Genomic DNA, 14,319 nt, shown 5'->3' with positions numbered 1-14,319 from the left:
TTTTAGTACGGCGATGGAGTTTTTTTTTTTAACAAAAATGGTACCAACCGTAAATGGTGCCGCTGAGACCAACTTTTTAGCCACGTAATACATAAATCGCTTTAACTAATATCACGTGACCTTTGCTCGGACATATAGCTCCTCAAACAAAATCGTAGGCTAATCTAAGCTATATCGCTACTGACTGAAGGGCTTGTTTAGGAAAACGAAGATTCGTTTAGCTAGTATATCACTATTTTACATGTAATAAACCCTTTCTCAGTCACACCTTAAGCTAGCTAGGATAAAACTACCGACTCACGTAGGATAATAAGAAAACTTAAATAGGTTTTAGCTGTCATAAAGTAGAACAAAGTTATAAACAAGTAGCTAGCATAAATCTAACTACAACGGTAGCATAAAATTAACTACTTAACTGTCATACAATTACCAATTTAACTAGCATAAAATTAGCTATTATAGCTAGAATAAAATCAGCTACAAGCTAGAATAGAAAAATTATTGTTGACAGATTTCCTCTAGGTAGCTACATACACGTATACAATGACACAGTAAGTGAGATAATTCTACTCTGATAAGGAAAGTTCCATAGCTTGTTCTAGCCATAATCGTCAATTTTAAACCACAAACCAAGGACCAAAAAGTTTAGGGAAATCAGCAAAAGTACATAACTATTTATTCTACAGATAATGCTTCCCTTCCCACTTGCGATCAATATTATATAGAGGTTGAGTTGGTCAGGTGTTATCCTTTACATCATGGCCCCTTTTTGCCATCAAACTTCATAGCCATATTTGTGTGTGAACATCACAAAAGAAGCTTGCAGTAAGCATTGCCACGTTGTAGTTCAGGAAATCCACTTTTTTAACCCTGCTGGTGAGCATACACCAATGTGGATTAATTGAAGTGACACATTGAAATTATTTGTGTATCAACATCTTTATTTTTTATTGAGGCGGTTCTTGTGCAATGTATGTATGTATTGAAAATCTCTCTATTGCATTATTAATTTAATTATGGATTATTGGGGCTGAAATTTAGACATAATAAAATGCGAAAATTTATAAATTTTATGTTGTTTTTCGTAATATTACATAAAAACATACATGTAGTTTTTTTTTGCTAGTTCGCGTCTGACTAAACTAAAATCAAAACAAATTTTTTACAAACATTCTCGTTTGGGTTTTGAGGGAAAACTAGTTAGTTTCATTTTCTTGACTTCTTCTCAACTCAATTTTATGTGGTCAAGTTTCTATCTCTTTAATTTATACCTAATTTCAATTAGACATAAGTGAAATTTAGTTGCAGTGAAAAGCTCTTGCAAACAAACTGAAGATAAACTTTTAATTCGGTGAGCGCAACTGCGCAAGTGTAGATTGATCTAGTCCACACAAGAATGATGAATTCGACCTGGCAAGGCGATTCGCACAACATTTCACTTCTGTAAAACATTTCATTCCAATTAATAAAAAGGTTTTAGTAAGTAAGCAAGTAACAGTTAGCTCTTACTCCCCTCCGACTGTAACTATGATACATTGCCGCAAGAGATACGTATAGTATTGCTCTAACTTTTCTGTCTGTTACACAAGCTCGTTAGCGGTTAGCAGTCAGTAGATAGCACCAAATAGGCTGACAATATTGCATTAAAAGTGCGCCGGAGTGGGGACTCGAACCAGAAACAGTATGATTACAAGTCGAATGTGCTACCCCTTCACCATACTCAAGTTACCATTGGTCTAGTCCTTCCACTCTTTATGGACTACGACATCCTAAGTCGTTTTCCCTAGTGCCATAGATTTAGAACGCCGTCAACTACGTGCACAGGCCTCTAAAGGCTGTGATATTGCTTTTTGTGGCCTAATGAGGACTTTCCACGCAAATCACCTGGTTCCACGCGTCCAAGCGGGTTACCATTCGCCAAGTCCTTCCACTCTCAATGGACCACGATGTTCTAAGTCGTTTTTCATGATTACAAGTTGAATGTGCTACCACTTTACCATCTCTGCTCAGAAACATCCAGGCTGAACAAATAATACTTCAGAAATGACACATGGTATTTTTTAAACGCTTTCCCAAAGAAAATAAAGTCTCCTTTAGTTCAAGTGTGAAATCTAGTTGTCCAAATATATCTATTCAAACCTATGGAAACTTCATGGCAATACAATGGGACACTAGTCTTTAGTATCGTTGAATTGTTTTAACCTAGCTACTTTTACTCCCAAGTTTGCTCAGAGATTACAAATCGAGTTGATGCTGCAACGACAACTTTAAATCTTTCAGAGGTTTTAGTTACCTTGTTTAAGCAAGTTATTTATATTTTTAACAAATACAGTCCCTGGCATTGTCTTGCTTCTTCACAAAAACAAAGAAATTCATTGATAATATCTCTATGATCAAAATGTATTGCATTGTACAGACTGCAGCTTTTTTGCTGTTATAGAATATACAAAATGACAATGTATCTGTTTTCACAAAAGACCATTAAAAACGTTGCAAATCATAAAAAAGTTCATTCATTAACAGGTTTCTACATTGCAACAAAGTGAGTAATGTTTTTGTACATTGACCTTCTGAGTGGGTTGGTACATAATGAATTCAAAAAGACAAGGATAAAAAATGTCACAATGTCCCACATCTTTTTTGAGCCGTCACAGAAAGAACAATATGATAAAAAGAAATTTTCGCCTATGTCAATAATTATTCTGTGATTTCACCAGAAGAATATAGTTCCTAAATACCAAATGTCTGTACATATGATGGAATTGTATAGAATGAAAGGGTGTTACGGCTACGATTTTAATGCTATACATAAAAAAAGGATGCATACACGGCGGTATTTAGTTAAAGATGGTATCCTTGCTATGACAAAAAGGGAGAACAAAAAAACTTTGCCTGTTGCCCTTGATTTGGTATTAATTAATTTTAAGAAATACTTGTGCAGATAAATTTTTATAAACATAGATCGATACTGAGAAACGAAAGTGTGATTCTATAAACGAATTATGTGGCTATAGCTAGTTAACAAAGTTAAACTTTCTTTGCGTTGCTGATGGGGATGGTGGCAAAAAATTTTGTGGCTTTAGTTAGCATTATGCTACAATCGCTGCCAAAGGTTTTTGATAAAAATAGAATAACTGACCATTGTGACAGAAATGGCAATAAATAGAGAATTACCATGCTTTTTAATTCCTTCCCCATTACATAATATTGGTGAGTCATAGTTAGCAGCAAACTTTTGTCTTCAAAAAACCCGAGTGCAACATTGTCCAGGATGTGAGGGGGTGAAAGTGTGTGAATAATTGGAATTTTAAAAAGTTTTGTAACAATTTTGGGAAAGATTGTAGCCAACTTATCGATTCAAAAATGCACCGCAAAGACTGATTTAAGGCTAATTAGCTAGTGCACTTTACTAGGACAGAAACAACATTATAACATAATATATATAACATATAACATTAACATTAAAAGAGAACAGCAGCAGTAGCAGTTGTATCGCTAGGCTGTACCTATCAGGAATCCTGTACTATGATCAGGCATCACATCTCCTGAACAAGGAATATAAAGGCTTTTCCTTTTGTTGGCACGCACACTTCCTAATTGAAGACAATTGTTTTGTTTCTGAACAGCAATTAGCTATCTAAAACAGTAAAATAAACTTTTAACATCCAGCTAGCTAACAGGCTTTGTGGCTTCACGTCACTGCTTTATGGCTTCGTGGCAATTTAAGGACCTTCTAAATTTAACGAACGAAAGCATAAGTAAACAAAATCGTTGCATCAAGCTAAACAAAGCCACGAAGACAGACAGTTTTTTTCAGTGAAAAGTAGCTATAGGAGTTATTCTAAAGTCTTGTACTTATTGTACCAAATCAGATGTTTTACAGCAAGTTTGACTAGAACAGGACTTCACTTTATTTTGGTCAACAAAATATATTTAAATATACTCAATATCTGCTTAAAATAATCAACTCTAACGTATAAAGCTAACAGACACACACAGCGTCATATTTCTTATTGGAAAACCAATATACTTGCAGTGCATTTTAAATACGAAAACTGGAATACATTTATGAGAACAGAGCTTGCTCCTAAGCTTTAGATCATCACATGGGATCCCTCCATTTCGGTGGGCAAAATGGTGGAAGAAAGGATGTCTAGATCACAGGATATCTGGTTTGTAGGTTACGCCTAACTGGCTACCAGCATAGCTAGCTACAGCTAGGCTTGCCTGGACGAATTATATTGTTAAGAGTAGTGTCTATATTCCAACAAAATAATATGAATTTACTAAAAACCGTAAATAATGAAAACTTTCTGTTTTTAACTTGTTTTGTTTAGTTCATTTTAACCAAGCAATAAGTTTAACTTGCTGATTTCTTATTGTCATATATATCTAAATGCTATATAAATTAACTAAAGATGGATCCATTTGAAAAGTTAAAATCTTTCATAGTTCCTAAAGGATAAATAAGGAAGAAACGTGCGACAAGCATTATTGTATATGAAAGAGATAGTTCTGGCAACCGTATTTATAGAAGAAAAAAATGGTCAGCAATTTTAAAAAGAAAAAAAAACAGGTATCTGATAGGAAGTTTCAAAAGAAAAATGCTTATTTGAATGTTACGAGCTGTGGATTTTTGTATGTTTGCAGATCTTCCTAACAACACCTATGCCTTTTTAGATGAGTTTGAAGGCAATAATGATATATTGGATAATGAAATCTCCAACGAAGCTGTGTGTATTGTTACAGCAACCAAGGCTCAGGGAGAGGGAAAACGTGAAAAGAGTGCAGTGTTTGTGTTTAAGGAAAAATCTGAGAAAAAACAATAGAAAAGAGAAAGTCCAGGAATCTTATAGTAAACTTCTTTAAAATAATGTTTTAACCCTATTAAACCCATGCTTTTTAGGACTGCTGTAGCACCGGAAGGGGCATAAAGTGCCCGCATCCACATTCTTATAAATTACTGATGAACTACAAATGATTTTGCTATAAAACTTGGCACACTTGTAATTCAACACAACAGAAATACGATTGATTTTTAGAAGTTGCGACTTGCAGACATATTGTTGCACAAAAAGCGCTAAACATGAAACGTGTTGAGGTGTATGGATACCCTTTATATCTAATAAAATTCCACATGGTGAGAACAATTTACAGTTTGTGTTTGCTGATGTTATGTGCAAACTTTAGAAGCATATTGAATGCGTTCAAAAACCAGTCGTAAAAAAAGTTAAGCCAGCTCTGTTTGTCATTCATGCAAAAGGTCATAGTCTGTACTTTCAGGTAATATATCTGTGTCATAGTCTGTCTGTTAATGCAGAAGAAATTGTATACAATGTATAGGTAAATGTTTAGGTAAAACTTGTTAGAATGCCATGCCCACTGGATAAGAACGGACTTAAATGACCTAATGCAAGTGCTTGGAAACGTTTGCGTATCAGGGTAAACAACGGAGAAGATTGTATTAACAATTTTATTCATTTATATTGTATAAGTTAACTACATTTTATTAAAAAGGTGTGGTTGATTTTTTTTTAAATTATTGCCCTTATAACATACTGCTTATATTTTTGAACTCCACATTTAATTTAAAAAAAATTTCTTATATTATTTTAACTAGCCAATATTGCGCGAATTTTTTTGACTTTGGAATAATATTTTGGGATGAATTTCTGTAATTAACAGGCCCAAATTATGTTTGGTTTTTTGCGATAGGACGACTTTCTTACGAAAGATAAATACTTCAATTTTGAAATTTTAGAAAGGAAAATAATAAGAAAAACTTTTTTTCAAGAATATAACATATATAAGTCATTACGCTTTAACATAATACATTATTTAAAGATCATCGTTTTCAAGAATTTCAAATATTTTTGGGATTTTATAGATTTAATTTCTTCTGTTAAAGCAACGGACATACCCAGTGCACTAAGACGGATTCATTTCGCCTGATTTTAAGTAAAATTTCGAGCCGCAGTACGCCTTTAGGCCGACTATACGATTACTTTACATACAACCTTGTCTTCAAGACTCTTCTACACCCTAATATTAGTGCCATCCCGTCAAAATATCATAAAAGACCAACACTCGAGGTTGCTATACATGCGCAGTTACACTTGCTTCACCTGCGGGGTATACTGAAAAAGCTTGTCAACGAAGACAAGTGAATTCACTTTATTTCGGCGAAGCGGAACTCTCATGCAAACGCCACCTAAGTCCTTTTAAAAATTTGCGTTTTGTTCTCGAGTAGGGGACTTTAATAACAACCACGGTCCCCAGCACACCGGTAAATAATGGATATATATGCTTGTTGAACCAAGTCATGTTCAAAATCTGTGTGTTGCGTTGTCAAAAATATGTGTTAAATTTTTTAAGTGAGGGTTGCTGCGGTTGCGGCAAAGGGTAAATTTCGCATTGGCAGCCTAACTCTGGATCGCACGCGCACCAGAAAATCTTAAAAAACAGCTAGTAATATACGTGTCCGTAACGAATGGAAGTTCACAGATGACATGGGGAATTAAAAAATTTGCTAAATGTGATTCATCGTTCAATTAAAAAAGAAAAGAAATACGCAGTTAAAAATACATCCTGTGCTTCACTTAATCGTAGTTTTCCATTTACATGTTGCTTTATATTCAATGTAAACAGTTTATCATACTTTGTTTCATCCCTTATAACGTTAATAAATGATATTTTTCCAGGGCACCTGATAAAAAACAAAGGCTTTCGTTTGTGTCAATATCGTCACACAACCATTTTCCGTGAATAACTTTTTTATTTACTTTATTAACTTTAAAGGGCCAATAATTTTCAGGATCGTCACAATAAACTCCTAGAATGTGATCTTTTTAACGATTACTTTCGAAACAACCATAATTTTATCGTTAGAGATTCTTTGCTCCCCTTCATTGTTCATTGGATAGGCAGTCTTTTCTTCTTCTTCTTTCCATACCTTCTCACAAACCACTTCACTTGCAACCTTTTCCGACACAACTCCCTCACAAACGACATCACTTTCAAATCTCCCTGACAAATCTCCGTCAGAGACACACTCTCCGTCTTATTATAAGAGATAATACACAAATTACGCTTAAGCCAATAACAAAAACAAAAAACAAAAAATAAAATATTCAACAGTTCTCGTTCACACATCAATTCTACCAACTAACTGGGATATCAGGATGTTTAATGGATCAGTTGGCATTTCATTCCTTTTCAAAGTTCTCCATCCTCTTATACACAAGATTGCTAATTTCAATAGCGCGAATGATATTTTCGTTCCTAACCAGCTCATCACAACACCTTCTTCCGTTCCTTGACTACGCGCTAACTTCAACGAAAATTCTTTGATAAATCGTTCTGTTTCACAAATACAACCACCCTGACTCGAAAACACCAAAGGAGTAAACGAGCCGTGCTCTATTTCAATCACTGGTTGGTTGAATTTTTTTTTCTTATCTTTTTCATTTCTGTAAAATACCTTTAGAAGATTCTGATTAACATGGCTTGAAGCGAACGGGTTGAAAACCCTTACATCAAAGAATGCTCGTTGACCACGTTGCCGGAGTTTCTAGCTGCAATATCTAGTCTAGCTTCGTCCCTTTGATAGCATTTGGTGGTAGAGCTTCTCCAGTCATAGGGATTAGTCGCAGCTCTACCTCAAAGTCTCTTTGCATGTTTCTTGCAAAAGATTGACGATCGAATCACTTCACTTTCAACTTTTTCCGACAAACCTCCCTCATAAACAACTTCACCTTCGATCTTTTCTGATAATGTTTTCTTCTGAAACACCTCATTTCCATTTGTTCCACTTTTCTACTGGACTCTGCTTCTTCACTATTGGCATTCTGAATTATGATATCTAAATACCAGATAATTCATTAAAAAAGGAAGTTATGATCAAGTGTATTACACCTCATTACCTATTTACCTACACTGCTTAGCTTAAAAATAAAAAGCCCTTCAAAGATGCAAAAGTTAAGATTTAATTTTATATAATTGAGGATTAATATTAACCAAAACTTAGAAACATTTTGGGGAGGGAGGGGTCAATTATATTTAGAAACATAATAGGGTGGAGAGAAAAATATGACATCATCTTGCCACAAAATGTGACACAAATATTTGTACGCTAATTTGAATTTAAAAAAGTCTAATGACATCCTTTATTTCAAGCTGACATCATATACACAAGTCCTGTCAAGTTTTTAGATGCTCTTTTAAAAAAGTTTCAAAATTACCTCGCTTCAGTTCTAGCTGAACTAGTTGAAATATTGTTTTTCCATAAACAGTTCTTGAGGCATGCAGTAATGTTGCTGTTGAATTCCAAGAAGCTAAACACAATACTTTGGTTTTTTAACTTAATAACTTTACTGCATGGCGCCTAAGAACTTATATACAACGGGACAAAAAGGGTTTTTGAAGTTGATGAGATATTTGATTCCTTAAGTCAAAACAAACACACCCTTTCATGAATGTTTTTTCGCTGATCAGTTAAATTCGTCTTTTCCGCTGGCACACAATCATGCAAAGTTTTGCCTTTTTGTACAAATTTTTATTTGTACTTTTTACAAATCTCACTGGCCACAGGAGAAGTTTCATCATAGTTGTTGCAGGTGTAAACAAAGTATGACACACTTTTAACATATGTACATTAAACCTATGTGTTATGTTATTTGACAAGTTTAAACAGGGCATATATATTCTACACTAACGAGCCAACCTGTTAAGGAAGGTCAAACATTGTCCAAGGTGCCTTTATGATTTAACCCTCTGACGTAATGCTACATGCATACACAGATTTGTTGACACTGTTGTCAAATGAAGTCTGTCATGAAATAATACAGAATTGCCCCTCACACACCCCTTTATTCACCCCGTTTTCAAGATCCCCTGATTACAAGTCTGTTAGCTAGCTGGCTATAAATGAGTTGCAAATGTTTACAAAAACATTTACAACCTGTCTACCGACTGCCCCCAGTATATGCTCCTGGCTAGCTATAAGTTGCTGTGGTGGTGTTGTAAAATCATAAGATCAGCTAAACGTATAAATATTATTACGAACCATGGTCCTGCTGTGAGACCAGCACATTTCCAATCTCTGTGGTAAAGGAAGTTGGTGTTGGTGTTTCAGGTACTGCTTCGTTAAATAAATCAACATTTTCAGTCATTATTTCTGATTGATTAGTAATTGACGACATTATTTCAATACGAAAGATACGTTTTAAATAACAAAAATCAGTTTTGCAAAGCTAGCAAGAACGTACACCACAACAAAACGAACCATATGAACTGAAATGGTTCGTTTCGCTGAGGAATGTAATATTCAACTAAAAATTAACAGAACCGGAACGGAATGGGACCTAATAGGTAGGGTAGTTTTCATGTCTGGCATAAATATCAGCAGCATATTTACACTTCATGCTACACATTGAAATTTTTGAGAGGATGCGTTGAAAATATCACTATCCTCTTAAAAATTCACTTGCTTTAGTTCTACAGCGAATTTTGACATTCTTTTTAAAAAATTTAAATCGCATTAATCACGTGTACAAAATATGGAGAATAATTCCCCTTGATATAATAAGGTTGTGTTGTAGTTTCAAGCACTAAAAATAGTTCTAATGGAAGTTGTTATATTTCCCCGATTACAATGATTTCATAGAGACTTTTAGAGGTAGTTTCCAGTAATAGCCAATATTTTAAGACTTTGTCTTCCTTCTCCCCCGAATAGGATTAAGTGAGCATGAATATTTTTATTTCTTACCATGAAACATTTTCAAAAAGTCAGTAAGGTGTTCACTTCTCACTTTTAGTCAAGTTACGCTTGTGATCTCAGGTTTCGAAGATATTTTACCTTTTTGCTAGTTTTAAAGGAGATATTATTTCAAAAATGTTTTTCTGTTTGATTTTTTGGCACAAAATGTGCAAATCGAAATAGGAAATCGAGAGACGTTCAAAATTCAAAGTTCAAAAAGGGAAAAGTAAACGGCAGAGGAAAGTTATACTTAAGTTTTGTCATTTTAACAGAGGAAAATGAAAAGAACATAAAATCTTTATCATTATTGTGTGTTTACGAAGGCTCTTGAATTAAGTAGAAGTCGACACAGGCAGGGTGGTTTCATGTTGTTGGCGTTATCAAATGAAAATGAAAGAAGTCAAACTCAAAGCAATTGTTAAGTTGTGATCGTTAAAACTTTTTTCGATTCATCAAACCCGAAGATGCTGCATTGCATCATGTGTAAGATGAATGCGCTGTTTTTGTTGTTGTTCTTGTTGTTAATATGATAGAAAAAAGTTGTTTTAATCTCAAATAACTCTGGCAAGAGAATGCTTATTTTTACAAGTTTTAATACGCACCCAGGCACCAAATGAGCGTTCAGGTTAAATGAGTAATAGTTCAAAAATTATATAAGTGCCCAGAGTACCTAAACGACAACCCTAAAATTTGGGGTTTTTTGTCTGTTTTTATACCGGAGCGAAACTTTTAAAAAAGGGAAACTCCTGAAGTCAAGCTTACTTGAATAATTATGATTTACGGTAACTTTTGTCTCCGCACGAAGTACAATCTAACCTTTCCATGGCGGACACCATCACAACGTCAAAGAAGTGTCCGTTATAGAAAGATGTACACTACATTAAGGTTTCCTCTAAATTGAATTAAATAATTGTCCTTGGGTGTCAGGGTAAGATAAATCTGACGTTGAGTTCGTTAAGCGTCAGGGGGATTTGTTTTTTTGAAGATGATGTTAAAAGTATTTTTTTTAAAGAAAATTGAAACAAAGTAAAAACGTTGAGATTTTGCTATCTTAGCAAAAATATAAAAAATTTATTAAGGTCTATTTAACCAATCATTACTGTGTCCACTACAGAGAGGTCGTTTCTAGAGGTAATATACGTTGAGACCTGAATTATCGTCTACTATAAGAGGTGCTTGCTATTTCATTGATTCCTCCGATGAGCAATTACTAAGTTTGGATTTTTTTTAAATTTCTTAAACCAATAACGACAAAATTAAAAATTTTGTCACGTTTACTCATACAAATAACAAAATCCACCAAGGGATAACTTGGTAATGTTTTAAAAACATTTTTCGCGATGTATATGCCGTTTTTAATCACGATTCTAGATTTTTTGATATATATTCTGAAAAAAAACACCGAAAACCTGTAAGCCGTTTTAAAAAACATTACATTACACACTATCGAGTATAATATTTTGTTTGCATAGATAAGGGATCTGTTTGCGCTCCAGAATTATTTCATATACCGACTCCATGTGACAGACTTACATGTCACAGATAGATAGGATCTCCATCAACCAAACCATATTAACTTTGAAAGAACAAAAAGTGGAAGTAATAACAGGCCATATTTTATGTAAAAGAATGTATATTAATAAGGGAATATATTGTGCAGAATTATTTAACAATTTTCAATGAAAATACACGACAAAATATTTTGCACTGTGCGATATATAAACACATACAATCTCTGTAAACACGTATTATTAATGCGTACACGTTCGTCATTTTTCTACTTGTGCCAATTTTCTTTACAACACCTTCATATCCATAATGGGAAGCATGCCTAAAACAAAGCGAAATTATACTGCATCAATCCTTGCTTGGTACTACTTGTAATCGAAATACTAGCGTTCGTTTCGACAGAACTTCTCAAATATATCTGCAGGAAAGACAGTTAGCATTTCTTTAAGTTATCACATTAAATCACTCTATAAAGCTGGTAATGCAAAAGTTCGAATATATCACAATTTAAAAGCTTGATTCTTTCTTGCCTTTTCTAACAGTTACGACAACCCGACTTCATTTGCTTTAGATTGGAAAGATATTAGATAGAAATAAAGATACAGATATTAATAGGTAGCCTTTAGAAAAGCTGCGTATTAAAATTGACGATATTTTATTGCAAGTGTATGTGTAGTCAAAAGTCTGAGAAAATACTCTGTACTGAAATCCCATTCTTTTTACCAGCATTGCAGTTTGGTGAAAAAGTAATTTTGAAGCTTAAAGTTCTAAAAATTTCCTTTTTTTCTTATGGATAAATTCCTTTCTTTAACCAAAAAAAAAGTAAAAGTTAAAGATGTCTATAAAAATCTGATTTGAGCTTCCTAACTTTCGCACGAAATATATTCGTTTTAAAAAAGTTTAATTTTAGCAAGGTAAATTTGAAAAAATAGATTGCAAAATCTTCGGGCGCTTTTTGTTCTTTTTTTCTAGAATAGTTATCAGATAAGATGATTTTATACGTTTTACAACCTTGCAAATAATATTTGTGGATAATTATCGTTTTTGATTACTTCTAGATAGGACCATCAACAGCACTTGGCTCTCCAATTTGGATGCAAAATCCAGGTATGCAACGTTTAAAATGCGATAGCTGTATCGCCTTCCATCTCGGTATTTGAAAAAAAACAGCACTATGGTTTTGTCGCTTCCGACATATTGGTTAAATGGTATCAAAATGGATTAGAAAAAAGGTACGAGCATATATTTTAAGTTGTAGGCATATTCTTTAACCAGTCAACATTAAAATAAAAATATAGATTACGTTGTAGAAATGAGAGTTCCGCTTCAAGGTGATTCAGTTCTTTTTTTACATTATTAAATCCTTTATCAGAGACATTGTTTATGTCAGCAGGTGTTTTGCGGGTAGGTGTTGTTTGAGTAGGTTTTGATTGATTACCCCCTCTACCTCGACCCTTTGAGTTTTTACTTCTTTGTGGGTCCCTCCATTGATTCTCCAACATTGCTGAAAAGTAAAATACATAATTAAAATTTTTGCAACGCCATTCCATATAGCACTTCTAGAGAAATGTGCGATTGTTGATTTAAGGAATCCGTTTTTTAGTAAAACATGATCATCTTTACGAAAAATATGTACCAGAAATCTTTGAGAGCATATCTGACGCTTCTCTAAGCTTGCGTGAGATGGCATATTCACTTGAATCTAAATATGTAACGTTAGGTTAGTCTCAGTTGACAAATGGTATAACCCATAAACAACCAAATAACTCATTGTTAAATGGTCAAAAAGAGATTTCAATAACCATCAATACCAAACATTTTACCTTCTCTGTTTTCAGTGAGATCTGCTGCCAAGTTATCCAGTTCTTTGTCATCATTGAGAAATGGAGCTGAAACAACACAGTAAAGTAATACATCTGACATCTTGATTAGCAACTTACTTGCAATCAATGGTATTGAAAAGAGGTAAAAATAAAGATTACCTGCATGTACAGCCATGAAAAGAACACCCAAAATCACAAAGCACTTCATTGCAGCCATCCTGTGCTAATAATCCAAAATGACGCTTTCATGCAATTTTACATTGCCTTTTGAAGGGAACATGAGTTTAGGCGATATTTATGTTCTTTGTTGTCCCTTTGTAAGACAAGCAGACATAAAGACATTATAACACGGGGGAAGGTTATATATTTAATCGATCTACTTTCTTTTCATGCATAGCTCCTTTGTTTCGCTAAGATTGCTTTAACCACAATAGATCAATATGATAGCAGATCAAATTTTAATGTTTCCTTATTAATTTAAAGGGTTATTTTCTTACTCGCTAATCTTCATCCAATCAACGAAACATCCAGCAGTTCTCTTACGTCATAGGATGAATGTTAATAGATAAAAATTATGTAATAACAAAACTAAGCGGACAGTATTGGTAAAATTTCCGTTTTTATGTATGCTGTTTCTGTTAGTATGAATTGAAAAGAATGTTATTGAAACATTAGGGATTTTTTTATCTTAACAAAAACGGAAGAATCAATATAAGCCAATTAATGCAATTTTGACACTGGAATCAAAGCATTAATTATTGTTTGCGTCGAAAAACTTTTATACTTTCATACATATTTTGGTACATGTGAGTATATAAGAACACGTCTATAATTTCATGCCACAATCTGACAGTTATAATTTTAAGTACCAATGCCACCATTATTAATACTTTTTCTCTCTTTTTTCTGACCATACAGTCAGATCTCAAAAACTTGCTGCCGTGTCAGTCGCATTATCTGGAAAACATGGCGTACGATGTGTGACTTGTCATTGGTCAATTATTATTAAAGATCTTATTTTTAACTCCGATAAGTTTGCATTTAGACAGCTATAAGTCAGAATTAATGTCTTTGATTTAAATCCAATTCTGTAATTTTGGTTAGTTGCTCTGCCTAGTTTGATAGTCTTGCCCTGAATTTTACGGAGGATGAAAAAATGAGACCTAAAAAACCTTTGTCTCCTAAAATAGGGTAAAAATTGACAATAAAAAATTCTACGTAAAAATTTTT

At 33.7% G+C, this 14,319-nt stretch overlaps 1 protein-coding gene across 1 annotated transcript; it reads right to left on the bottom strand.

Moving 5' to 3' along the window:
* Window positions 1-11,115: 11,115 nt before the first annotated feature.
* Window positions 11,116-13,424, bottom strand: LOC130623996 (uncharacterized). Its single transcript, XM_057439555.1, has 5 exons — window positions 13,249-13,424; window positions 13,090-13,155; window positions 12,903-12,968; window positions 12,570-12,770; window positions 11,116-11,588 (listed from the first exon to the last, which is right to left on the bottom strand). Exons 1-5 carry the CDS (start codon window positions 13,304-13,306, stop codon window positions 11,554-11,556), a joined length of 426 nt encoding a protein of 141 aa, XP_057295538.1. The 5' UTR covers window positions 13,307-13,424; the 3' UTR covers window positions 11,116-11,553.
* Between the last annotated feature and the right edge of the window lie 895 nt (window positions 13,425-14,319).

This window comes from Hydractinia symbiolongicarpus, chromosome 13 (assembly GCF_029227915.1).
Source record: "Hydractinia symbiolongicarpus strain clone_291-10 chromosome 13, HSymV2.1, whole genome shotgun sequence".
NCBI classification, from domain to species: domain Eukaryota; kingdom Metazoa; phylum Cnidaria; class Hydrozoa; order Anthoathecata; family Hydractiniidae; genus Hydractinia; species Hydractinia symbiolongicarpus.
This window is presented reverse-complemented; position numbering and strand designations above follow the sequence as displayed.

Bases quoted from the DNA above. Each gene is read 5' to 3' on its own strand.
- LOC130623996 (XM_057439555.1), bottom strand. From the start codon at position 13,306: ATGGCTGCAATGAAGTGCTTTGTGATTTTGGGTGTTCTTTTCATGGCT. The intron at 13,156-13,248 runs GTAATCTTTATT...GTGTTGTTTCAG, and splicing joins TTTCATGGCTGTACATGCAG to CTCCATTTCTCAATGATGAC. The intron at 11,589-12,569 runs GTAATCTATATT...GCTTTGTTTTAG, and splicing joins GGAACTCTCATTTCTACAAC to GCATGCTTCCCATTATGGAT.